General features: G+C 39.3%; 1 protein-coding gene across 1 annotated transcript in view; it reads right to left on the reverse strand.

Moving 5' to 3' along the window:
• elna (elastin a) overlaps nucleotides 1-27398 on the reverse strand; it is a 230028-nt gene that overhangs the window by 27417 nt on the left and 175213 nt on the right. Inside the window, exons 36-42 of the mRNA XM_059973126.1 lie at nucleotides 24707-24739; nucleotides 23718-23774; nucleotides 23266-23301; nucleotides 18792-18836; nucleotides 10052-10075; nucleotides 8529-8549; nucleotides 6400-6435 (exon numbers count right to left, since the gene is read on the reverse strand). Coding sequence (XP_059829109.1) covers nucleotides 6400-6435; nucleotides 8529-8549; nucleotides 10052-10075; nucleotides 18792-18836; nucleotides 23266-23301; nucleotides 23718-23774; nucleotides 24707-24739 — 252 coding nt within the window. The remainder of the gene's footprint in view (nucleotides 1-6399; nucleotides 6436-8528; nucleotides 8550-10051; nucleotides 10076-18791; nucleotides 18837-23265; nucleotides 23302-23717; nucleotides 23775-24706; nucleotides 24740-27398) is intronic.

Below are 27398 nucleotides of genomic sequence, written 5' to 3' on the forward strand. Positions count from 1 at the left end.
TGAGGAAGCAACTTGTGCGCCTACTGCAGATCTGCTGATCACCAACATATTAAATGCCCGCGGCATCCGGGACAACGGCACCCTCAGGTAGAGACGAGGGGTCTTCTACCCGATAAGCTCCACCCAGCCACTCATTCCAGCACCATAGCCCAACTCACTTTCTCCTCCACACTGCGCCAGCACTACACACTTAGAAGACTCTCTGGTGCAGCAGGCAACATTTTGGACCAACTTGTGCAACTTGGACTCCCTACCTCCCTCACTGCTTCTGCATCATGGCCATTGACAGATGTCCCTTAGGGTTTGCTACAGTCAGTGTGTGCACCTGGCTTGTGCACATGAGAACCAGATAGCACCACGAGTCCCTTCGATTCCTCCTTATCGACTCACCCAGCTCTCCTCTCATCATGCGTTACCCCTACCTCTCCACTCACGACCCTCACTTCAGCTGGTCACCTGGATCACTGCTGAGCTGGGAGACCACCCGCCTGCTACCTCAGCTGACCACACCCCATAACTCTGAAAACTCTCAACGTTACCAAACTCCCACAAAAATATCACAACTTAGCCATCACCTTCAGTAAAACGGAACCTACCGGCTCACAGAACCTCCTCCTGGGTACCACTCTTCACTGAGGTCACCTGTTCTCCCTCTCCCCTCCTGAGTTATGATTCAGCAATGTAGTCACTCATTACAACATGACTTCATTCAATTATCCCGATCCCTGGGTAGTGCAGTATTCTACCTTTTCCTAAAAGAATAACAGGGGTCTTTGTCTCTGCATTGACTATCATGGACACAATAAAATTACCATCAAGAATTGCTACCCTCTCTCCTTGATCGATAGTGCATTCAAAATGCTCCCCAGGGCCCAGATCTTCTCCAAGCTGGATCTACAGAGTGAGTACAACCTGATTTGCCTCTGCCAGGGGATGAGTGAAGGACAGAGTTCGTAACACCCACTGGCCCCTACAAATACTTGATGATGCCTTTCAAACTTCCCACCCGTTTTACAAGGCTCCATCAACGAGATCCTCTGAGACATTCTACACAGGTATGTGTTTGTCTATCTTGATAACATCCCCAACTTCTTCAAGGGCCCCCCCAAGACGATATCCGTCACTTCCGAGAGTTCTTCAGCATCTCCTTGAAAACCATCTGTACTGCAAGTTAGAAAAAAAAAATACCAGTTCCATAGCCCAGTTATTTCCTTCCTGGGTTACACCCTTTTATCCCAAAGCATAGCCAGAGAAAGAGCGTGCTGTTGTTGAACAGCCCTGACCGTGCTCCCTCAAACAGCTACAGCACTTCCTGGACTTTTACTGCTGTTCCATCAGGAACTACAGCCAAATCACTGCTCCTTGTCAAACTCTGCATAAATGGCAATTGTTCTATCCCTTGGCTTATCTATTAGCATCAATTGATTTTTTTTTGCTATGATATTTATTTAAATAGATCATCCAGGTTTGTCATTAATTGATTTTTTATTGCCTGTTGTGACAATTCTAAAAAATGTTGGTACTTTTTAAGATCTTAAAGATGCTAAACCCTGCAAGATGCTGTGGGCCAGGGATAGGTACCGGCAGGCTTTGACAATTTCACAGCATCCACATAAATCAGCTGAATCCCTGCTGATGTGGACTCAGGTGCATTCTTTCCGAGCTAATGCATTATTCGGAGATTGAACAGGGACATACAGATCAAAGCAAATAGTTAGAAGAGGGGGAATGACAGAGCTCTCTGCTTGAGGCTGTATCTACACAGAATGGTCAGCGAGAAATTCCGATTTGTACCACAGTCTGTGAAATGTCTGCCTTTCATTAAATCACATCTTCACTGAATCCGCCACTTTCCTGTGCACATTCTAACTGCAGAAAAGGCAGAGATTTGCGAAGGCTGTCTCGACAATAGATCCACCAGCTGATATTCATGAGGATCCTTTTAAGCCAAAGAAAGAAGCAACCATCCTCAAATGCAGCAGAAGGGATGTCAAAGAGAATCGAGTGTATTTCATTTTGTTTTGCCAGATAGCAAGAAACTCAGAAGGAATCAAGAAAGCAGATTTTTTCACAAGAACTGCAGAATTTTCCATGATGTACAGAACTTAGGCACTTATTATATACATATTTATATATATGTATTTACATAGTGCCCAAGTCTTTTGCACAGTACTGCAGTAATTTTATATATTGCACTGTACTACTGCTGTAGCAGCAAAAAACAAATTTCATGACATTTGTGATAAACCTGATTCTGATATGGGTCTCTGTTGCGGACTAAAAGTGGGAAGGGGACAGGAGGAATCACGGTTGGGAAAAGGGGAAGGGAATGGGAATGGAGGGTTATGGGCTGAGTGCGGGGCCAGTAGGACTAGGTGAGAGTAAGCGTTCAGCACGGACTAGAAGGGCCGAGTTGGCCTGTTTCCGTGCTGTGATTGTTATATGGTTAAGGGGAAGAAGTGGGAAGCACCGGAGGGACATTCTGTAATGATCAATAAGCCAATTGTATGAAATCAAATAGCCTTGCCTGGTGTCTCAGAGCAGGGAGTGTCAGCAACCACGCCACCCCCCCCCATCCCTAGCTCGCCTTCTCCGCCACCTGTCCCATAGCATGCCACCCTCACCATAACCAATATCTTTTGCTCCCACCAGATTTACAAGCTCATTCTCTGCTCCACGTTGACAAATGCAGTACTGTGCAAACGTCTTAGGCACCCTAACTATATATATTTGCCTAAGATGTTTGCACAATACTGTACAATTGAAAGTGATTCTAGTTTCTTTGTGTCTAGTTAATCTGTGAACACCAATATTTCATCATGAGGATCAAAGTATAATCTCAAGTTACAAGCTTTCAATTTCACTCCCTTCTTGTTCTATAACTGGGCCACATTCTTAGACTGTTCCTAGGTATTGAGGGAGGCTTTGCTGGCTCCGAGGTGACTGATAAGGACCAGATGGAACCTGTAGGCTCTCCTGCAGATGCCAATGAAGAGGGAAATGAGCAGCTTGTGCAGTAAAGTTACTTATGCTATATTCAAAGCATTTGTGAATATTAATTTAAATTTAGATTACTGTACAACAGAAGGATAGTAGCATGGGAAGTGACTTAATTGTATTTGGGAAGTAGCTAGTTGTGGATGGAATAATTGTTGGTAAGGTCAATCATCTCTGGTTGCTCTTGAGAAGGTGGTGGAAAACCACGTTCTTTAACCTTTATAGACACAAATCGGGAGCTTCAAAATTTCAATCCAGTCATGTTGGTGTATTGGATGGAGGGGGACCATGAGCTTGCTAACCTTGTGGCTACGCTGATGGTCAGGAATGTTTAGAGAATGGACTGAATGTTCTGAATGACATCCAGCATCACGAAGATTATTGGAGTTACACACAAGTAGTGAGAATTCAAATATAATTCCTTTCAATTTTACATACGACAGAAACTCCTTGAGAAGTTAGGGAGTGAGTTATTTATCCTGGTCTGAACCAACAAAGCAGCATGACTTTTCAGCCAGGCTTAACATAGGTTTAAGTTTTCCAGCATGAAATTCAGAGAGAGTTTTATTCAGAATAGACATGAATGTGACAGTAAATTTGGGTAAAATAAAATGCCCTCATGCAGATGGAGGTGATTTTTGGCATGAATCAATTAAAATACTAACTTGAAGCTTTACTTTCAGAAAGCCCAGCATTCCGAGATTTTATGACTCCATGTGGGGTCCAAAGGTTGCACTTCCTTTCTTAGATGAACCAGATTTATCTTCCAACAAATGAACCATCCACAACATGTTTGTTGAAATATTTAAAACAGTGCCAGGATGGCATGTTGCCTCCCAGGTGCTAGGGTTCAGGATGCCTTGGAACAGCTGCGGAACACTCTCAAGGGAGAAGGTGAGCAGCCGGAGGTTGTGGTGCACATTGGCATTAATGACATAGAGTAGGTAGAAAGGGGGAAGAGGTCCTGTGAAGAGAGTAGAGGGAGTTAAGAAAGTGGCTGAATAGCAGGACCTCCAAGTTAGCAGGTAGTCTCTGGATTACTCCTGATGCAACGTGCTAGTCAGAGCAGCAATAAGATGAACGTGTGGTTCAGGAACCGGTGCAGGTGGCAGGGTTTCAGGTTCTTGGATCATTGGAAGCAATTTTGGGGCAGGGTAACCTGTACAAGACGGACAAGTTGCATCTAAACTGGAGAGGAACCAATATCTTGGCTAGGAAGTTTGCTAGTGCTGGTCTGGAGGGTTTAAACTCATTTGGCAAAGGGTTGGTAATCAGGGCACCAGATCAGAAAGTGGAGGGATGGAGAGGAAGGTAGATGTCAGGGCCAGTAAAAACAGACAGGAGGAAAGTAGTAAATATGATAGGATGGGAAGTAGCTATGCAGGTTGATAGGGTGGCAGAGAAGGCATAGGGTAGGCTTGCCTTTATTAGTCCAGACATTGAGTTCAAAGGTCAAATGTTGCAGCTTCTTTAAACTCTAATTAGGCTGCATTTGGAGTATTGCATACATTTCTGGTCACCCCATTATAGGAAGGATGTTGAGGATGTTGCCTGGATTAGTGGGAATGTGCTATATAACGAGACGTTCTTTTCTCTGGAGCGGAGGAAACTGAGGGGAGATCTCATTGAGATTTATAAGATTATGAGAAGCACAGAGGCATAGAGAGAGTAGACAGACAGAATCTTTTCCCCTGAGTTAAGGTAATTTTAAAGGAGGATATGTGAGAGGTAAGGTTTTTATACAGAGTGGTGGGTGCCTGGAATGTGGTGACAGAGGTATGTTAGGGCCCTTTAAGAGATGTTTAGACAGGCATAAGAATGTGAAGAAAATAGAGGGATCTAGACATTGTGTAGGTGTAAGGGTAGCCCAGACAGCCATTTGATTATTAATTTATTTGGCTCAGCATAACATTGAGCACTGAAGGGCACGTTTCTGCGCTGTACTGTTCTGTGTTCTATGTTCTAACTTATTCTGTTCAAACACTGGACAATCTGCGAGCTGAAAGTAGGAAAAACTACAGCTAGAAGTGAAATTCTTGAACCTAGACTTCCGTATTCACTTATGAGGATATTGTGACTTATGACAGCCCATGCATACTTCTTCATTTGAAAAAACAAAATTAAAACAAAAACATGAAAAATCATACTTGAGTGGGAAAACCTTCAAGGAAAGGTTGTATATGTCTGAATCAAAAATAAATCAATGCAATGTGCTCAAAGAACATGTTCATTTGTTTTAACACTGAAATCATACTCTTTTTCAAATGGGAGCAAAAGCTGAATGAAAGCATATATGCAATTCCCTTGTGAACAATAAAGCTGCACACAGACTGCAAGGTGATAATGTAGCATGTCACATATCCCCACCCAAATGTGAATTGTCTCCCCTATCCATGGATGACAGCCCACTTAGGTACCATTTGAAAAGAGAATAGATGATAGGAATATTTCATATGTTCAGCAGAAAAATCAAAGTGAAAAATTAATAATATACCATTATTCAATAACACAAAGGATTCTGCAGATGCTGGAAATCCAGAGTACCATTATTAAATACTCTATTTTTGATATATTAGAACAAATCATTATTACAAGATAATAATGGTTTAAAATTACGGTTTATAGTCATTGCTACTTTGCATTAAATTGTAACTCTTTGTAATTCCCATGTGTATATTCTTACAATTACACATCTATTTTATCTGTTACACATGCATCATTTTCTACAATACAATACTACATATTATATGAAACAATTCATTTGTCATTCAATTTCTAAAGCCTTTCCTTTCTCATCACATCCATTATTATTACATTTATAAGTATATGTAATTCCTGATATCCTTCTTTAATAATAGTTAGGAAAACTAATCATATTATCGTAATTTTGGAATTACATATTTAATTCCCTGTCTATTCTGGGGTAGTAAATAAAATTACATTTATTGAGGAGTAAACTTGTTGTTAAACAGCTAAGTTTCAAGCGTCAACTCTATACAGTTAACATATTAAAAAATGTTAATATTAAAATTATTAGATTTCATTATAGGGTACACAGTGACAGTGAGAAGAAATAGTTACTTAGCCATGTATAAAGAAAAATAAGAGTACGTTAATGAGATGGAACATCACTGATAAAGATATTTAAAAAGCTCTATTATCTTTAAGATCTAGATAGATTTGGTTTCTTAGTAAAATGTTACTCACCTCTTCTAAGTGTAATATTTACACAAATGTTATACCATATGGACACTTTTATAACAACTTAGAGATTTAGTTTAGCATTTGTAATACAGGAAAGCTTTTGCGTCTTTAAATGCACCAATCTGTGTTTTCCTCAGAAGTGGATGTTGCTGGTACGAAGCAGTGAATGAACACTTTGTTCTATATAGAATAACTCACCTCCGTATTTAGCTGCTTTAGCTGCTGCATAACCAGCTGCAATGAGAGAATTGACAAGTTACAACGTACAAAATATTGGACAAAGCAGAATATTACAAAATGCAATTATGCAGAACACTTGGTAAAATATTTCAACTGTTGAATCTCTAAGGAATGGATCAAAAACAAAAAAAGGAATAACAGAGTATAAATACACAAATATAAAAAAATCCTCAACAACCACAATAAATAATTATTTCCAAAAGAAGGTGGACTGGTTTATAGGGTGCATACTTTAACAACCGTTCCACTAAATATACAACTGATACCTATAATAACCTTTATAGTTAAAGAATCACCACAAAATTTAGATGTCTTTAATAATGATTTAGGAGGTTGTCCTAAGAATTGCTTTTTTCAGGTAGTGAACCTGAAATATTACTTGATATTTAGCACCCCTGGTTCTTTTATAAAGACAGAATTTACTGTAATGTGAAAGCTATGAACAATTTCATGATGACCAATGACATTATATTTTAACTAGAAACAATACTCATAAAAAATCTACGGTCAGTGCAAACAAATACAATCTAATAAATCGCAGCTCATTTCTAGCAATGTTTTGGATGCATATTTATGTATTTTCCAGTGATTCTAATAATTTGTTAAATTTGTTAAAATGTTATAGAAGCAAAATCAAGACATGAATTTGCAAATTTGTTGTAAGCTTTATGTTAGATGTTGTTTTGTAATTTGACATTTACCAAATAAATTCAAAAGGCTACAAAAATGAAATTGACAAAATTTCCCTATCAAGCCATAGAATTCTAAATTTTGAGCACTTGAGTGTCTGGTCATTGCAGTGGAACAGTATCATCCCATAGATTTCAGTCATTCCTGATCTCAAGTCCATACTTTGTCTTCATTTCTGGGATGTAGATACAAACATGGCAGTGTGGCCTGCAGACATTTGTTTGCGAGGCAACAACAACAAGACTCAATCTAACTCATTTTTGTAAAATACAGAGACATTAGTAATCTGTTTGATGGACCTTGGTAGGATGGACAATAAAAAACTTACTTAACAGACTTTAGAATCCAGTTTTGCTATTAATTCTAAGACAATTAATCCTGAAGTTTATTGACTACTTTTGTCTGATAGAAGTTTAGAAGTGGACTGAAAGTTGTTGCATGGAAGGTCTGCTAAGGCCTTTAAAAGTATAAGCAGCATAGATGCATGGTGGATAAATAATTGGATAATTTATTTGTAAACCAAATTCTAATCACACTAGAGCAGTTGGGAAATTAAATAAATCTGGGGGTAAAGTGATCATCCCAGTACTTTGTTGTTGCAAATATCCATCTGATTCACTAATGTTCTTCAAGATTAGGGAGGAAATTCTACAATTCTCAGTGCTTCACCCAGCTGAAACTCCAGACCAACCAAAATGGTTGACGATAGAAAAAGCACAGTCGACATTTCAGGCCAAAACCTTCGCTGTGTTTTTTTTTCCATAGACGCTGCCTGGCCTGCATCATTTTGTGTGTGTGGCTCTGATTTCCAGCATCTGCATATATTCTCTTGTTCGTTGCATGTTTGACTCTTTGGTTCAGGCCCAATAATGGATACACAATAATTGGTGTTCAGAAATGATGTGGATAAATTTCTTGGCCATAATATTTCCTAAAATCCAGGCCATGCTCTCTTTTCGCTGGTGCCATTGAGAATGAGGTACAGGAGCCCTAGGCCCGACACCCTCAGGTTCAGGAATCTTCAACCATAAGGCTCTTGAATCAGTGTGGATAACCTCACTCACGTCACTGAACTGATTCCACAATCTCTGGACTCACTTCATAACCCATGTACTCACTTTCAAGGAATCTACAATTCTTATTATATATATTAATTATCTGGTTATTTATTTTTCTATTTGCACAGTTTCCTTTCTTGCACATTAGTTGTTTGTCAATCTTGGTGTGTAGTTTTTCATTGATTCTATTGTTCTACTGTGAATGGCTGCAAAAAATGAATCCCAGGGTAGTACATGGTGACATATATGTACTTTGATAATAAAATTACTTTGAACTTTCAAAGTGGTTATAATATCGATAGCACAATGTTACATTAAGACAAGAAGGAATAAATGTACCTGATAAATCTCCTGGAACACCTGTATTATCAATATATAAAGGAAACATCAGTACACCATGTTACTCCAATTAATTAGCATCCATTGAAAGTAGGAATGGGAGGCCATTCACCCCTTTAAACCCTCCTGCTCTACCATTGTTTTCAATCACGGCTAATCATCCAAATTCAATACTCCTTTCCTGTTTTCTCCCAATATATATTGACCTATTAACAATTAGTAATATATATAATACTGAATATCTTTAATAATTTGACATTGTCTGTCTTCTGTAGCAGAGGATTTCACAGGTTCACAGCTCTTTGGTTGAAGAGATTCCTTATCTCCATCATAAATGGTCTACCCCACATCCTTATGCTGTAGCCCCTAGCTTTCCCCCCCCCACTATTAGAAATATCTTTCCTGCATCTCATCTACTTGGATGCACTGGAACTTCTGGGATGTGCATTGCATTTCCTAGCAAGTACATATGGACGAGTCTCGTGATGTATTGACAGAGCAGTTACTAATCTCTCCTCGAAGCAGTTTTGACTGGTTGTAGTAGAGGTAAAACCAGATTCATGCATCTCCTATTTACCTGCAGCTGTAGGAATGCACAGGGGATGTGCAAACTCCCAAAAGTTAAAAAATTAAATATTTGGACTGCGGATGAACAAGTAGGTCCACAAAGTACCCGAGTTTAAATGTAAGCTGGTTCAACTGCAAATGACTTCCTAAATTGCCTTGCATAGGACAATGTACATAATAGTGTTCTGGGAAATTTCTGTGAAATGAAAATTAGAAAGGTTATTGCCCTGAAATGATACTGCTTTTCTCTTCACAAAGGAGAAAAATTATCATTTACAGCTGCAGGACTTTGGTTTTGGACTGGGTGGTTAACTTAATATGTTATGCATGGAGGTTTGCTTTTCATATTTCCAGCATTCAGCAAGCTAATGGGGTAATGTGATGCTCTGAAAAAAATTATCAGTGAACATCTATACAAATGCTGATTGAAACAGAAAATTGTTAAGAACATTTGAAGATGGACAATGAAGCATTATGTGAGGACATAATGATGAAAATGTTCATTATTGAAAAGAAAATGTTCCTTGATTCCTTTTTACTGTCATTGTCAGAACACCAAGGCAATTCCGGAGGTTTTGAATTAATATCCTGAAATCACATTTAAGATATTCCATTTTCCCCCTAATTGTTTTTGTTTTCTTGGGATATTTGTTTAAAATGACGTTAATTAAGGTATGTCACTTTTCCTGCTTTATAAAAGACACCAAATACTTTGGATAGATGTTCCATATTTTTTAACACCATAATTCAAGCGTGACTGAACAGTTAGGAAAGGCAACATCATTTGTACAAATCAATCGTCGGATAATAGTTTCAGCAGGTTGAAATTAATCTTCTCTCAAGTCATCTACTTTGTTTTATTCCATTACGTTCAATAAAAATGGAAACTATGGCAATGAAATGACAATAATTGCAGGGTTATTTACTGTGACGGTGATGAGATTAAATGACTGTACCTGCTACAGATCCAGGTTGAACTCCTGTATTGATAACACAAAAGGAAAGAGATTGTAAAATAAATTACATGTCTGATGTTGACTTGGCTAAAACATGACAGATTTATTTACTTAATGGGATATCTTAACCACTTGTGTAAAATTCAAGGTATTCTACTGTGCTTCCTAAATCAAAATATTGCTGTGGCACTACACAGGAAGCAGTGACATTGTCCAGCACAACTTATCCACGATTCTAATACATGAAGCTCGTATAAGGATTCAAAGGCTTAAAAATACTAATAGTGAGCTTTTTCTAACAATTAGTGCTCATTAGTATTGTGAAAACAGACTTTCATGCAAACTGTAAATCTGAAATCAAAAGAGAAAGGAATGCTATCACAAAATATCCATGGAGAGAGCAACATAAATAGCAACATTTTATGTCACTAAAATTGTTTCCTTATCCACAAATACTGCCTGACTTGCTGAGTATTTCTGTCATTTACTGTTTATATTGTCAATAAATGCAGTTCAGTCTTCAGTGCAGCAGTTGAACTCAATCTGCACTAATTAACAACCTGCACCGTTCGTGGAGAAACAAACACTGATTTCAATTGCATTTGGAAATCATAATGCTATTTGGGGAGCATTGTACTGAAGAATAGTGATATACACTCAGTGGCCACTTCATTAGGTACACCTGTATACCTGCTCGTTAGTGCCAATATCTAATCAGTCAATCATGTGGCAGCAATGCAGTGCATAAAAGCATGAAGACATGGTCAAGAGGTTCAGTTATTGTTCAGACTAAACATCAGAATGGAAAGAAATGTGATCCAAGTAACTTTGACTGTGGAATGATTGTTGGTGCTAGACAGCATGGTTGAGCATCTCAGGAACTGATTTCTAGGGATTTTCATGCACAACAATCTTTAGAATTTACAGAATGGTATGAAAAACAAAAAAAAAATCCAGTGAGCAGTGGTTCTGGGAGTGAAAATGCCTTGGTAATTAGAGAGGTCACAGAAGAATGGCCAGACAGGTTCAAGCTGACAAGAAGACGATGGTAACTCAAATAACTACGTGTGCAGAAGAGCATATCTGAGTGCATAACTTGTTGAACCTTGAAGTGGGTGGACTACAGCAGCAGAAGACCACAAACATACACTGAGTGGCCACTTTATTAGGTACAAGAGGTATCCAATAACGTGGCCACTGAGTGCATATCTAAATAGAAGAACTTTGTTTTTTCTGGCATCTTGACTTAAGTAGTGGTCAACCAAAATGAGGCTGTATACATTTGGGACCCTGAAAGCTCTTAAGAAGGGGTGAATTAGAAGGAAGATTGACCTCAGGAACGATGGCTTCAATTCAGGATAAACGTTAATAATCTCATATGTTCAAGGTCACCGATGTTGCTTACCATTCAAAGTGTATCAGTCCACTCACACATTGCTCCATATATTACAACCATCTATTCAGCCAGCAATGACTCCAGCTATCCAAACTCCTACCATTGCTTAAATCCCTAAAACACAATAACTTAACTATTTCCACAGTACACCTGCACATTCTTTCAGTTAAATGCTGATAGAAATTCATCATAAAACCAAGAGTCATTGGGATCCCTGTAGACTACTGGAAAATGCCTTCAGAAACATCAATTAAGGTTTCAGTGCCTGGGCAGATCTCAGAAATGTAACTGCATTTCTCCAAAAAGAGAGATGCATACTTTATCAGCAGTTTTACATTTTCTGCTCAAATTTCTAGTCTGGTGACCTAGAGCAAAGTGGAAGATGACCATGGCATCAAATAATAGAGGGGTCACCCCTGGTTGTAGTGTCAGGCTGTGTCTCATAACCCAGAAATTTTTTTCAGTGACTGTTTTCCAAGTACCTTTACCTATCCTAGCATTTTGAAGCAGTATGATTGAGCATGGGGCTACTGAGCTATTGGAAAGCTATTGCTGTGCAGTGGAGTAGGCAGTAAATTGCCAAGAAAGCTTGGTAGCCCATTCTTGGACTGCAAAGATTCACTGCGATTTACTTTGGACAACTTGTCTGAGGAGTAATAGTGAGGCTGTGTTGGTCTGTCGGTGTACCAGTTCTGCCAAACAACCAGATGGTTGCACAAGGCAACACGAGTGAATCTGCAGATGCTGGAAATAAATACAAAACACAAAATGCTGGCAGAACTCAGCAGGCCAAACAGCATCTATGGGAGGAGGTAGTGACGATGCTTCGGGCCAAAACCCTTCGTCAGGAGGGATGGACAAATGGATGCACAAATATTGTTGTTCTAAGGCAGTGGTTACAAAGCGTGTGTTACCCGGCCGCCAGGAAACTATATGATATGAAACACGATGAGTCAGCTGCACCTTTTTTCATTCCCTGTCACGTCCACTATTGAACTTGAACGCACACGAGGTCATCAGTTGCCTAAACTCGTGCCAGGGATCACTGGTTGGCCTCGGGTAACTGGTTGCCTCGCATGGTTGGTGAGAAGTGCCGTTGCTACTGGCCTGGAGCGCGGACAGATGGGCGCCGCCTCTAAACCTATTTAGCACACCAAATGCTCGTGGGGAACCCGGTGCTAAAATATTCGCAGATGACCTAATTCGGGCTCAGGGTTTCATAAGCAGCAGAGCAGCTACCTCGCTGCGACCTACTGAAAGTCATCCCTTGAGACAAACTTTTGTCGGCCGCTTTCTCCGGACTGCGACCACCACAGCCCCGGTACAGGGGCCTCCAGCCCTTACCTTTTCCTCTCACTGGTGTGCTGCAATGATTTTATATGTTCATATGAGGAAAATATGTAGCGTGTTTAATATTAAATTCGTTAGATAAACCCTTTTATAAACAAAATTGAGTGTATTGGCTACTTATAAGTGACTTACAGTTGACTTATCACCTATATTCCAGTCGTGATTAACACCTCCACCACCCCCCACCCCCGGATTGGCCGGTCCGCAAGAATATTGTCAATATTAAACTAGTCCGCGGTGCAAAAATGTTTGGTGACCCCTGTTCTAAGGGAGCAAGTTCTTTCTTTATAAATGAGCCCTGGACTAGAAATAGCCTTGTCAGATCAAACTACAACAGACCCACGTCAACAATTGAATCCAACAATTATGTCGACTGTATTCTCGTGCTGAATGGAAGAAAGACTGAGTGTGGTAGGCAGGAATCAGGGCAATGGTCTGCGCCTTATGCTGCACTGACCCTAGGTGCCGCTCTCTGAGTTTAAGGCATTGCCATAGGTAGCCACGGTGCAGCAGATTTTGCATCTGGAGGCAGAGGAGTCCATCACATGCTGACTAGCAAGAATGAAATCTTCCACCCCTGCAAGGGGTTGAAAATGGGCTCCTTTGGCACCAAAAACACCCCCCCTACTTTTTTCTCTTTTGCAGTTCTTATGAAGAGTCCTCCTCCTGAAATGTTTTTATTTCTATACTGTTATACTGTCTGGTTTGCTTTTTATTTCAGAAATCTTTGTTTCTGTTTTTATATTAACAACTATTAGTTTTAAAAAAAATTCTGCTGTAGTCTGCCCATTGTGTGGAAACTCAGCTGAGTTCCCTGGGACAGAATGTGTGTGAATGTGCCCTCTGGTGAGACAGTCCCCAGCCATCCTACACTACACATGCTGTCTAAAAGAGGAAGGAACAATATACAGTATAAGCATTACCTAAAGATTATACTAGAGGCAGAACTATACTGGGTGAAGGCAGAAAGCAGAAATGCAGTGCTGTCAATCCATCACCCCATCTCACACTAGGGTGACTGAGCCTATGGTTTCCAGAATGCAGCCCTCCAGGGACTGGAAGAGTGTACTGTTTGCACTGAGTGAGGAACTCATCAGATTAATTTACAATGCAAATTTGGAAATATTAGCTATTTGGTTTTGTTGTAGCTTGTAATTCGACTGAAACTTGTGTGCAAGTATTAATTTAAATTAAAGAGCTGGACGATCCTGAAGGTGATTTTTAAGAGAATTAACAGTTGATAAAATTCTATTGTTGAACTCCCTCTAGTGACTGAGTGACTACAGTAGGACAAAGGAAGCCAGGGTAGCCCAGTTGATGTTCTGTTGCCATCCTTCTGTCACTTGCTGTCCAGATCCTTAATAACATCTTTCCTCTTCCTCCTCTTCCAGTTAAAGGTGTCAAACAATGGTTGACCCCTTCATATGACAGGCTATGCCAGAGGCAGCTGATGATGAATCTCCACTCCTCTCTAGAGAGCAGAGAAAGAATCTCATCTTAAGTATCCCTAAGGCATTTTCTTCTAGCTGGTTTCCCCAATATAAGAAGCTCCGATTTACACCTGCCAGAGCATGGATAGGAGGCAGAAGGAGGGTATAAATATGATCCTCAAGATTCACCCCTCCATATGGAATTGTTGGTGAAATATGACAGCTTGGAATAAAAAAAGTCATGTAAACTCCTTAGATACCTCACAATGACTTCAAGAAATGACTCCCAATAGCAATTTTTCTTTACTCAGTAATTACACTGAATACTAAAAATATATATTCATAACACATCTCAGCCCATCACTTCTAAATCTGCATGCCTATTAGGCTGATTGACTCCTTCCTTTTGAATAGAGATTGCTTCACTTTCTTGAGTGAGGATTTTCAATCTGGGTAATGAGATATAGATCAGCTGCTGCCATCTGATCTGGATGCTAGAAAGTATCCATGGCTTCTGCAGGCAGGGTAATCCAGGCAAAAATAGGGGGTTATAACATGTTGACAGATATTTGTCACCTCTAACTTCAGCCTCTTGATACATTGTTCTTTAGAGAACTGAAGAAGAGAGAAAATTCCTCTTCCTGTTTGTGAAGTAGATTTCATTCTCTCTTGAATGCCTTACCCAGCCTCTGTTGTGCTCATTGGATCTTCAGCTGTGATCCTCCCATGCCTTTCTTCCTGGGATCCACAGGTTTTCAAAGCTATCTGGACCCACACTGACTGGAGGATTGAATATAGCGGTAAGGGAGCAGTGCTGCAGGATGGCTATTATGTACATGTTAACTCAGGGTTTATAAACTACTCTTTTCGAATTGATGAAAATACCAGGCTAGTTTCAAAGTAATTTATGGATGCTGTACATCATACTTATAACCATGGCAATCTAGACAGAGCAACAAACATAAGTTTGCATTCCATCTGATGACATCTGTGGTGAAGCTGTTATAAGTTGCAGCTCTCTCAGACAAGGCATCTGTGAAAAACCTGCTTCACAGTGGGCAGTTGACTGAAAAATTCTACAGATGTTTTCAGCTGATTCCTGAGTTTCCCTGAAAGCTGTGATTAGTTTAATGATCACCAGCAAAGTGTGTCCACCAGATTAGTGGACATTATGTCTCATTCAGGGACGTCACCAGCCATTCATCACCACCCATCATAATATCCTGAACCTCCTGATACCCAAAACTGGAATCCATCCATAGGGCACATCCTCCCTAAAATACATTTGGGCCAAATATGGCTGCATGGAGTCAAGTCAGTATCAATTTCCTGCTGATATTTTCACTATCAGTCAATTTCTTTTGGATTACACAGTTTACTATATGAGCAAATTTTATATTCAATAAGCAATTCAACTCTTGACATGCTGAAGCCTTTACATTGCCTACAGCACAAGGCTGGAGCGTGAGAGGATAGCTACATTCTTGGTTGGATGCAGCTGCAAGAACCCTCAACAACCTCAAGATCATCTAAAATATAATACTTTCAATATAATTATGGAGAAGGATAGGACTGGACCCAGGGTTGAGATCTTTGATTGGAGAAAGGCTAACTTTGAGGAGATGCAAAAGGATTTGGAAGGAGTGGATTGGGACAATTTATTTTATGGGAAGAATGTAATAGAGAAATGGAGGTCATTTAAAGGTGAAATTTTGAGGGTACAGAATCTTTATGTTCCTGTTGAAAGGAAAGGTCAAAAGTTTGAGAGAGCCATGGTTTCAAATAGATATTGGAAACTTGGTTCAGAAAAAGAGAGAGATCTACAATAAATATAGGCAGCACGGAGTAAATGAGGTGCTTGAGGAATATAAAGAATGTAAGAAGAATCTTAAGAAAGAAATTAGAAAAGCTAAAAGAAAATACGAGGTTGCTTTGGTAAGTAAGGTGAAAATAAATCCAAAGGGTTTCCACAGTTATATTAATAGCAAAAGGATAGTGAGGGATAAAATTGGTCCCTTAGAGAATCAGAGTGGACAGCTATGTGTGGAGCCGAAAGAGATGGGGGAGATTTTGAACAATTTCCTTTCTTCAGTATTCACTAAGGAGAAGGATATTGAATTGTGTAAGGTAAGGGAAACAAGTAGGGAAGTTATGGAAACTATGATGATTAAACAGGAGGAAGTACTGGCACTTTTAAAGAATATAAAAGTGGATAAATCTCCAGGTCCTGACTGGATATTCCCTAGGACCTTGAGGGAAGTTAGTGTAGAAATAGCAGGGGCTCTGACAGAAATATTTCAAATGTCATTAGAAACGGGGATGGTGCCGGAGGATTGGCATATTGCTCATGTGGTTCCATTGTTTAAAAAGGGTTCTAAGAGTAAACCTAGCAATTATAGGCCTGTCAGTTTGACGTCAGTGGTGGGTAAATTAATGGAAATTATTCTTAGAGATAGTATATATAATTATCTGGATAGACAGGGTCTGATTAGGAACAGTCAACATGGATTTGTGCGTAGAAGGTCATGTTTGACAAATCTTATTGAATTTTTTGAAGAGGTTACTAGGAAAGTTGACGAGGGTAAAGCAGTGGATGTTGTCTATATGGACTTCAGGCCTTTGACAAGGTTCAGCATTGGAGATTAGTTAGGAAGGTTCAATCATTAGGTATTAATATTGAAGTAGTAAAATGGATTCAACAGTGGCTGGATGGGAGATGCCAGAGAGTAGTGGTGGATAACTGTTTGTCAGGTTGGAGGCCGGTGACTAATGGTGTGCCTCAGGGATCTGTACTGGGTCCAATGTTGTTTGTCATATACATTAATGATCTGGATGATGGGGTGGTAAATTGGATTAGTAAGTATGCAGATGATACTAAGGTAGGTGGCGTTGTGGATAATGAAGTAGGTTTTCAAAGCTTGCAGAGAGATTTAGGCCAGTTGGAAGAGTGGGCTGAATGATGGCAGATGGAGTTTAATGCTGATAAGTGTGAGGTGCTACATTTTGGTAGGAATAATACAAATAGGACATGCATGGTAAATGGTAGGGCATTGAAGAATGCAGTAGAACAGAGTGATCTAGGAATAATGGTGCATAGTTCCCTGAAGGTGGAATCTCATGTGGATATGGTGGTGAAGAAAGCTTTTGGTATGTTGGCTTTTATAAATCAGAGTATTGAGTATAGGAGTTGGGATGTAATGTTAAAATTGTACAAGGTACTAGTAAGGCCGAATTTGGAGTATTGTGTACAGTTCTGATCACCGAATTATAGGAAAGATGTCAACAAAATAGAGAGTGTACAGAGAAGATTTACTAGAATGTTACCTGGGTTTCAGCACCTAAGTTACAGGGAAAGGTTGAACAAATTAGGTCTTTATTCTTTGGAATGTAGAAGGTTGAGGGAGGACTTGATAGAGGTATTTAAAATTATGAGAGGCATAGATAGAGTTGACGTGGATAGGCTTTTTCCATTGAGAGTAGGGGAGATTCAAACAAGAGGACATGAGTTGAGACTTAGGGGTCAAAAGTTTAGGGGTAACACGAGGGGGAATTTCTTTACTCAGAGAGTTGTAGCTGTGTGGAATGAGCTTCCAGTAGAAGTGGTAGAGGCAGGTTCGATATTGTCATTTAAAGTAAAATTGGATAGGTATGTGGACAGGAAAGGAATGGAGGGTTATGGGCTGAGTGCGTGTCAGTGGGACTAGGTGAGAGTAAGCATTTGGCACGGACTAGAAGGGCTGAGATGGCCTGTTTCCATGCTGTAATTGTTATATGGTTATAAAACAAAGCAGGTGACTTGGCTGCCAGTCCATCAACCATCCTAAACAGTCATTTCCTACACCTCCAGTATTCAGATGTGATCTTCTAAATCCACAATTTCCGGATAGAGTCAGCAGGCACATGGAAACAGCACTATTTACAGGTTGGCCTCAAAGTTGCACAACAGCCTAATGTTGTCTAGCTATTAGGCTTTAATCTCAGAACTCTCCCCCTAGGGGCACAGTGGAAGTATTCACCCAAGAAGGACGGCCGCAGTCTAAAAAGATCCCACAGTATTACCTTCTTCTAGGCAAAAACACTCATTTTGTCATTGATGTCCAGGTTCCAAAAAGTAAATAGAAAAACAATTAGAAAAACATTTTTTCTAATTCTGCTCTGCTGTTGTCAAGATTTTTTTTGGCAAGCATTAGAGCTTGGGAAGCCCAGTCTAAAATGTTGTTGAAGACATGAGTGATTAACATATATAAATTGCCAAACCACTTAACTATGGGGATAGCAGATTGCTGCCAGATGTGTTTGACTTCAATCTGGAAGCAAGTGGGTCTACACTGCATTTGTAATCTGCTTTCATGGATTTAATCACTCCAAGTGCTAAGAAACATACCTGATCACAAAACCAAACCCTACCCTCACGATGACGTCTCTCTCTGTCTCTTTCTCTTCCCATCTTAAAGTTTAATACACATGTCAGAAATGTAAAAGCCAGCCATTTGTGTTTTGTTAAAATAGGTTGTAAAGTAGATCCCAATTTACATTTCATGCCTGATATTGGAAATCAACTTACCGGGTACAACTCCTGGTTGAACTCCAGGTATAGCTCCTGGGCCACCTATATTGTCAACAGTGAAGAAACATAATTAAAAACACTCAATAAAGTAGTGTAATTATCATTGACAGTGTAAATTTCTATTCATTTGCTTATTCATATGTGGGATATGAGGATCGTTGACAAGCCCATATTTAATTTGCAACCTTAAATGCCTCTAAATCATTTTCTTGAACCACTGCAGTTTCTGGCTCAAGATCCCAACATCTCGTTTGCTAGGAACTTCCAACTTCTTGACCCAGCCCTCATGAAGGAATGACATAACTTTTCTAAGTTAAATGAATTGAAGGGGATTCTGAAGTAAATGTGCAAGCTGCCCTCATTTCCCTAAACTGTACAATAGTACAGTCTTCTATGCAGTGGTGTGCTGGAGCAATGGCAGCGACACAGGTAATGCCAATGTGCTCAATAAACTGAGTAGAAAGTCTGGCTCTGTTATAGAGTCGAACTGGACACGCTGGAGGCTGTGGTAGAACAAATGACCCTACGGAGAACCCTGGCAATTCTGGACAAGGTTTCTCATCCTCTGCATGCCACCTTGGCTGAACAGAGGAGTACTTCTAGTAACAGACTAAGACAAGTGTGCTGTTCCAAAGAGTGTTATATGAGGTCATTCTTACCCTTGGCCATTAGGCTCTATAATGAGTCAACCTATAGCTGGGGAAGTGATGACCCCTGCCCCCTCCTGCTCCTGTTAGACTGTTTGAGGTAACTTTTCAAAATTCTTTCTTACTTCGCTTCTAATATTTGTATATCTGTGCACTTACAATGTACTGTAACACTAATTTCCTTTGGGATCAATGAAGTATCTATCTGAAGAGGCCTTGGCTTCCACAACAACTGCAGAAGAAAAGTAGCTACAATGCTAGCCTCAAGACTCACAGCTCCCGTGACATGTTTTCATCCTTATTTTTGGCGTCATCTATCTAGAATTTGCACGTGGCTTCCAGGTACTCTTATTTCCGGCACAATGATTTGCTCAAGGTGAGTGGCAGAAGATGGGGAACTTGATGGAGAATAGGCTGCATCAATCAAGTTAAAGACACAAGGCTGGTGAAGGAAGGTGGTTGTTTTTATGCCAGCATTCCATGCATATTGTAAGTACATTGAGGCAATGCAGAGGTAAAAACCAAACAGAATGCAGAACATGGTGTTTCAGTTAGAGAAAGTGCTGGTAAATAAGTAATAAGCAACAGCCAAAGTGAGATAGGCTGAGAGATCTAGAGATCATATTTGTTGTACAAGAGGTCTGTTCAAGAGTTGTATAATAGTGGCATAAGGCTGTTTTTGAGCTTGGTAGTAGATGCTTCTCAATCTTTTGCACCTTCTGCCAGATGAAAAGGGGAAGAAGAGACAATGACCAGGTTGAGAGGGGCAGCTTTCCCAAGGAACAGAGAATCAATGGAGGGCAGGCTGCTTTTTTTCTTGCTAGAAAGGGCTATGTTCACAACTCTCTGCAATTTCTTGTCATCTGGGCAGAGCAGTTGCCATACCAAGCTGTGATGCATCTGAATAGGATGTCTTTTTAAAGGTGCATCAGTAAAAATTGGGGACTTGCTGAATTTCTTTAGTCTTCTGAGGAAATAGAGGCACTGGCAACTTTGCTTGACCACAGTGTCTACATGACTGAATCAGGAATGCTGCTGGTGATATTTACACCTAAAAACTTCACGCCCTCAGACATCTGCACCCCAGCATCACATGATACAGACGGGATTATGTATTCTGCCCCGCTTCCGGAAGTCAAAGACCAGCTCTTTTGTTTTGCTGACATTGAGTGAGAGATTGTTGTTTTGACACCATGTTACTTGGGAGTTCTTGTGCAGGATTCTCTAAAGGTTAACTTGCAGGTTAAGTCAGAGGTAAGGAAGGTGAATGCGATGTTAGCAATCGTTTCGAGAGGACTAGAATATAAAACAAGGAAATAATGTTGAGTCTTCATAAAGCACTGGTGAGGCCTCACTTGGAGTATTGTGAACAGTTTTGGGCCCCTTATCAAAGACAGGATGTGCTGATTTCGGAGACGGTTGAAAGGAGGTTCACAAAAATTTTCTCCTTTTTGTGTCACGCAAATAATTCTGGAATTGAAAGGCTTATCACATGAGGAGCATTTGATAGCTCTGAGTCTGTACTCAGAAGAATGAGGGGGGAAATCTCACTGAAACCTATTGAACGCTGAAAGGCCTTGATAGAGTGGATGTGGAGAGAGTATTTCCAATGGCAGAGGAGTTTAAGACCAGAGGACGCAGCCTCAGAATAGAGGAACATACATATGAGGATGAATTTCTTTAGTCAGAGAGGGCTGAACCTGTGGAATTTGTTGCCACAGACAGCTGTGGAGGTCACGTCAATGTGTTTATTTAAGGCAGGGATTGATAGATTTGATTAGTCAGGGCATGAAGGGATACGAGGAGAAGGCAACAGACTGGGGCTGAAAGGGAAATTGAGTTGACATAATCAAATCGTGGAGCAGACTCGATGGGCCAATTGACCTAATTCTGCTTCTATACCTTATGGTCTTATAGCCTCTCTTCTCCTTCCTGTATTCAACCTCATTGTTACTTGAGATCTAGCCCACTACATCTGCAAAGTTTTAAATGGAGTCAGAGTAGAATCTGGTCACATGGAACTTTGGAGTAAAAGCAAAATAAGGGGCTGAAGACACAAGCTAGTGTTGGGCATTCATGTTGGTATTGATCTGAGAACATTTATTAATTGTAACAATGGCTGGTTATCAAACATTAAACATTAACGGGAAGAAATTGGATAGTACAAGAATCTTAATGCATGGTTAAATTACATCAATTAGGTCAGGAGCAGAAAGAACAGAAAGGTTGTGAACAAATCTGGGACCAGGCGGACTTATTCTGAGCATTCCCGTTTCCTGCCACATCCTGAAGATTTACAGCCTTTAGTGAACACAGAATGATGATAATGCAGTGTACTCATCACATTGCAGTGATTCAAAAATTAGACCAAGCTGGAAATATAGAAACAAGTGGTAAGAGTTTCTCTAGATTTTTAACAATTTTTTAACGAAGCGAATGTTAGTCAAATAAAAAAGTGAATCTGGGGACTTAATGGAAAAGAAGATGATGAATTAAAGAGATAGTTTGCATCAGCCTTCATAATGGATAAGAGATGCAGCATCTCAGAACTAGATGTAAATTGGGAAATAGAAGGGAGGGAAGAACACTGGAAAATTACAATCACCAGGACAGTGGTAGGAAGCAAATTACTGGAAATGATAAGTCCCTGTGTCTTTTTAAACTTCATCTCTCGAAGCATTAACTTGACTATCAGAGAAAGTAGCCTCTGTTTATATTCATGTTAGGGGTAAGTCACATATATGATGGCTGAAGAAACTGAGTTATATCCCCCGAACCAAATTATGGCAGGTTTTTACCATGGATTGCCCTACAATCTCGTGATCTACTGGAGTCGAGTCCTCAGGAAAATCAAATATTAAGAGCAGCGTGACAGTAAATTCAGAGAAGACATTGCCTTTGGTGGACTTAACACATATTCTGCTCCTCCTCTTGCTGTTGTGTAATGCTGTTAGTGCATTCTCATAATGGTGAGATTAAAGAACATGCACAGACATAGCTGCTCCTTTGGGAAAGTACGGTAAATAGCTACCTGCATATGGAGCACATACCACACCATAACAAACTGGCACAGGACTCAGTGTTGTATATTTTAATAAGCTAATTTATTTCTTTTCCACTTTATAGTTTTGAATTCAAAAGTGAAAGGGTTAAGAAGAGTTGAGGATAAAGATAAAAAATGCTGTGGAACTAAATCTAAATTTCAGTGAACAACTTTCATGCTATTAGGGAAAATATGCTTCTTTGGGGAGCATACATATCTGTATGTCAATACAAACAAACGAAACAGTCATCATTACCCTCAGGATGTCGCAGTAGTGATTAAAATAAAATATGCATTATTTCAAAGGTCAACACTTCTGAAAATGATGTGATTGATACATTCAATCATTTGCTTTGATTATAAACTGATTTAAAGCCTGACTGTGTAGCAATCTCAGGTCATTGGTAAAAGTGCTGTTAACTGAATGGGCTCAAATTACCTACCAGTATGACATAAAACTGCATTTTCAATTTAATTCCTATTACATTCAGCTCTATATAAAATAATTAAAAAATCTCTTGAACCTATTTTAATTTCCACCTCTGAGCATAAACATCAATCTTAGTGTAGCGTTATGGTGAAGAACCTCCTGTTCCAGTCAACTCAGAAGCAAGTTGTTTTGTAAAGAATTTTATTGTTAGTTATTCATTAATAACAAAACATGTTGATCTACCTCCCAGTGGCTAATCTTTAATAGCTATCATTGACAGCATTAATTTCATTCCACAAAGAAAATACTTTTTGTATTCCCCAGAGTATTAACTAAAGTATGAAGATTTACCTCCATATTTAGCTGCTTTACCTTCAGCTATCCCACCTGTAACATTATAAAATTGGCAGCATAAGAAAACAGCTGAAACTATTTGCATATAGCAATGAGCTTAGAGTATGATCAACCATCATTCCAGAAAATTGATATTTTTAAGATAACAAGGAACGTAGCCTTATTGGTACTACTGTTGAATGCCTTGCACTGAGAACATGGATGAATATATTTTCATTGATTAGAACATTTTGGGTTCTCTTGTCCAAAACTTTCTAAAGTATGCTCTACATTTTAACTCCGAAAACAATGTTCTACCTAAATATTTAGAGACTGTTCTCAAGATGGTTTTTAGTTTAAAGGGGATCATTTTAATTTGTTCATGCTTATAACTAGTTCAAGATAAATTCATAGCAAGCTCCTGTTTAGAGAATTGGAACAGGGTAATTTAAATACTTAGCTCCACTTACCTGGCACAACTCCTGGTTGAACTCCTGGCCCAGCACCTGGAATTGCTCCTGGTAAACCTGTATAATCATTGAGGGAGAATGACATCCAAGCAACATAATGAATAAACTGTGACTTCTTCCTTGGATACTATCAGATAATACATTCAATAACGTCTTTCAAAAACTGAAAACAGGAGCCTCAGAGTTAACTGCGGCTTTTTCAAAGAGCAAGTAAATTAATTCCATGCCTTCCTTTTCCCTGTTATGGAATAACTTTTTCAAGCATTTATCCTATGCATCTAATGCTCCCAATTTTTGACTCCAATAAAATTTTGGATTATGATTCCTAGTTTCTCTGAGAATACCCTCTTCCTATGTCCATGTTTACCCAAGGTCAAAGATGCAGATATTTGATTTGTTATTTTGCCTTGCTGTCATGTGTCTGAACTGCAGATAGCATTAAAAGCTATCTTTTTCAAAGCTGACAAGTTTTTCCATGTTGTTTCATTGTACAACACATGTGATGTGCAGACTCTTTCATATTTGGTGCCAACATTAGTCTAATTGATCTTCAGTGATTATGCAAAACAAGTGATGGCAAATCAATGCTGGGAACAAAGGAAAACAATATCATACACTTACAAATAGTTACTTCCCTATTCAAGTTACTTTCCTGGTATAACTTTTACTTTGTGTTTGAAGATTATAAAGTTGCTGAGGGGGAGAAACTGTGTGATTGTCTGTTAACTAAAGAATTTACAATAAGTAAAAATGTGACAATATCATGTGACCATTAATGGAAACTTAATACAACCAATGAACATCAAGCTGTTAGTAATAAGGCAACACATGAATTGTACAAAAATCCATAAGATAATGAACATAGTAATATTACAAATAATCCAGTCAGTTGTCTTCATTGTAACATCACTAATTAGATGTGTTCATCATGATAATATAACTAATATCTGAATAACAGTGAATTAAATAAATTTAAACAATGGCAATACCTTGTACAGCTCCTGGAACAGCTCCCGGTACACCTATATTAACAGCAAATAAAAATGTTATTATGTTGAATGATTAAATGCAGAACTGATGTTATGGCATTAATTAATATACTCTTAGCTTGAGTCATCAGAACATTCTCCTCAATTCTTATTGGGGCAGATCTTCTGATTACTGGAAAATCTCTTGCTAGTTGTACACCAGTCAGAGTAAGAGTCTTAAACATTTTTTCAGGCCTTAACTTTAATAAAATGATTCTCCTCAACAATAGCATTCAGCTGATTATATGCTTAGTGAACTATAAATCCAATTATAGGTGAAATAAACCTGCTATGATTTAACCACAAAATACAGGACATTTCACGCCATGAAGTTATAGAGACAGTGTTACACAACACAGAAGAAGATATTCTGCCTACAATGTCAATGGCATCCCCAAGGTAATGATCTATACTAATCTCATTTACTAATCAGTACTTTGTCTATTGCCTAGTTTGCCTTGGTGATTCAAGTGCTTGATCAATTACTTCTTAAATGTTTTCGGAGTACCCATTTCCTTTGACACTGTACTACAGATTGCAACCACACTTTGGGTAAAATATTTCTTTCTCAGCTCACTTCTAAATCTCTTATTCCTTATTTAAATCGATATCCTTTGGGCTTGGATACTGTTGCTATGGAGGTAAGTTTTCTATTATTTACCCTATGTGTGGCTCTTATAGATTCGAACATTTCTGCTCAAAGGGTATCAAATCTAATCTATCCACTTATAATCACAACATCCTGATGGATCTCCTCTGCAGCCTCTCCAGTGCAATCTTGTTTTTCCTTCACTGTAGCAAAGATAACTGCGCACAAGATTCCAGCTGTGGCCAAACCAATATTTTAAGTATTTTGCTATTACATGCTGCAAGCATGGGCATATTTGGAATAACCTGTGCAGATGCAGGACTGCAGTCCTCCATTCTGTGGATACAAGCTCTCCCCCATGCTCACAGGGCCCTCTCTCTCATTTGCAGCGTGTTTACAAAATAAGGATTCCATGTGTCTGCATGAAAAGGACTAATGTCCATGGGCTATCATCAGACTTTACTCAAACTGGATAAAGTGAATGCATCTTTCATTTATTTGGTATTTTTAAATTTTAGACTCGGTTATATCATTTTTCCCATACACTAATGGTGATTTTAACCCAGCATGCATGGTAGAAATGATGACCTGCAACGGTTACTGAAGTAGCACCTGGAAGACTTGTCCAAGTAGCATATGAAATTAGAACATTATAATGCAGAAATGAAATGTAGAATTGATGGCACTTTAACGGCTAAAATTTCCTTAACTCTACACACCAAATACATTTACTCAGCTCCTGTTAGACGCATATAGCAATTGCTATTTTTTTTCTGAATTTTCGGACAAAACTATGTCATTAGTAGAACCTCGGCAGCAGGTTATTAATATCACCAGTGGGTTTATTTGTTGACATCCCATTCAAGCATCGTCTTCTATTTAAACCTAGTTTTCTGAGCAGGCACCAAAAACACCCCCGAATAGGTGGCAGGTTTCTTTCTCCAAGTGAAGTAATCTGCTGATCAAACACATCTTTTTGGCAGAGAAACCCAGTACATATATTCAGTTTCATGACCCATCAGAACTGAAAAATATCTATTGCTACTAGTTTTATACAAGCCCTCCTCCCAAATAAAAGACCACAATCTTGTCAAGGTTTGGAGGCTTATGTGCCTCAAAGACCCAGAAAGCTATGTTGGCTGGAGTCAGGGCTTTATGCTTTGACTCTTGGAATGGTCGCCCATGCCAAAAAGGTCAAAGGGTAGAGGACAGACGAAGAGTAGTTCATCTGTCCTTATTCGGGAGTTTATCACAGGCTAACAACCTTGACTGGTCAAAAAGAATTGTTACAGGAACAGCAATGAAGAATCTTTCTCTGCAGACAGAGATGGAGAACTTTCATTGCTACCCTGAACGTCAACAGTGTAAAGAACGGTGAGTTATATAAGCACAGGGCCAGAGGATAATGAGAAGGTTTAATCAGAATCAGGCTTATTATCACTGTCATATGCCATGAAATTTGTTGTTTTGTGACAGCAGTACAGTGTTTGATATAAACAATTACCATAAGTTATAATAGATAAATAAATAAACAAACAGACAAATAAAGAGTGCAATAAAGTGTGTGGGCCTTCAATCTCCTGTACCTCTCTTTTCCCCCCCATGGTAGTAATGAGAAGAGGGCAAATCCTGGATGACAAGGGTCCTAAATGATGGATGTCACCTTTTTGAGCCACTATCTTTTGAAGATGTTCTCAATGTTGGGTTGTGTTGTGGCTCGTGCTGGAGCTGGCCAAGTCTACAGTCCACTGCAGACCCCTTCAACCTTGTGCAATGGTGCCTCCATACCCGGTGTGATACAGGCAGTCAGAAAGATTCGCAAAATAGATAATAACGTGAGGAAAAGGGATGTCGGTGCTGAAAGTCAAAAAACAAAGGATAGGTCTAGGGGAGGTGAAAAGGATAGCAACATAGAAACATAGAAAATAGGGGCAGGAGTAGGCCATTTGGCCCTTCGAACCTGCACCGCCATTCAATGTGATCATGGCTGATCATCCAACTCAGAACCCTGTACCTGCTTTCTCTCCATACCCCCTGATCCCTTTAGCCACAAGGGCCATATCT

Source organism: Hypanus sabinus, chromosome 6 (assembly GCF_030144855.1).
Source record: "Hypanus sabinus isolate sHypSab1 chromosome 6, sHypSab1.hap1, whole genome shotgun sequence".
Classification (NCBI taxonomy): Eukaryota; Metazoa; Chordata; class Chondrichthyes; order Myliobatiformes; family Dasyatidae; genus Hypanus; species Hypanus sabinus.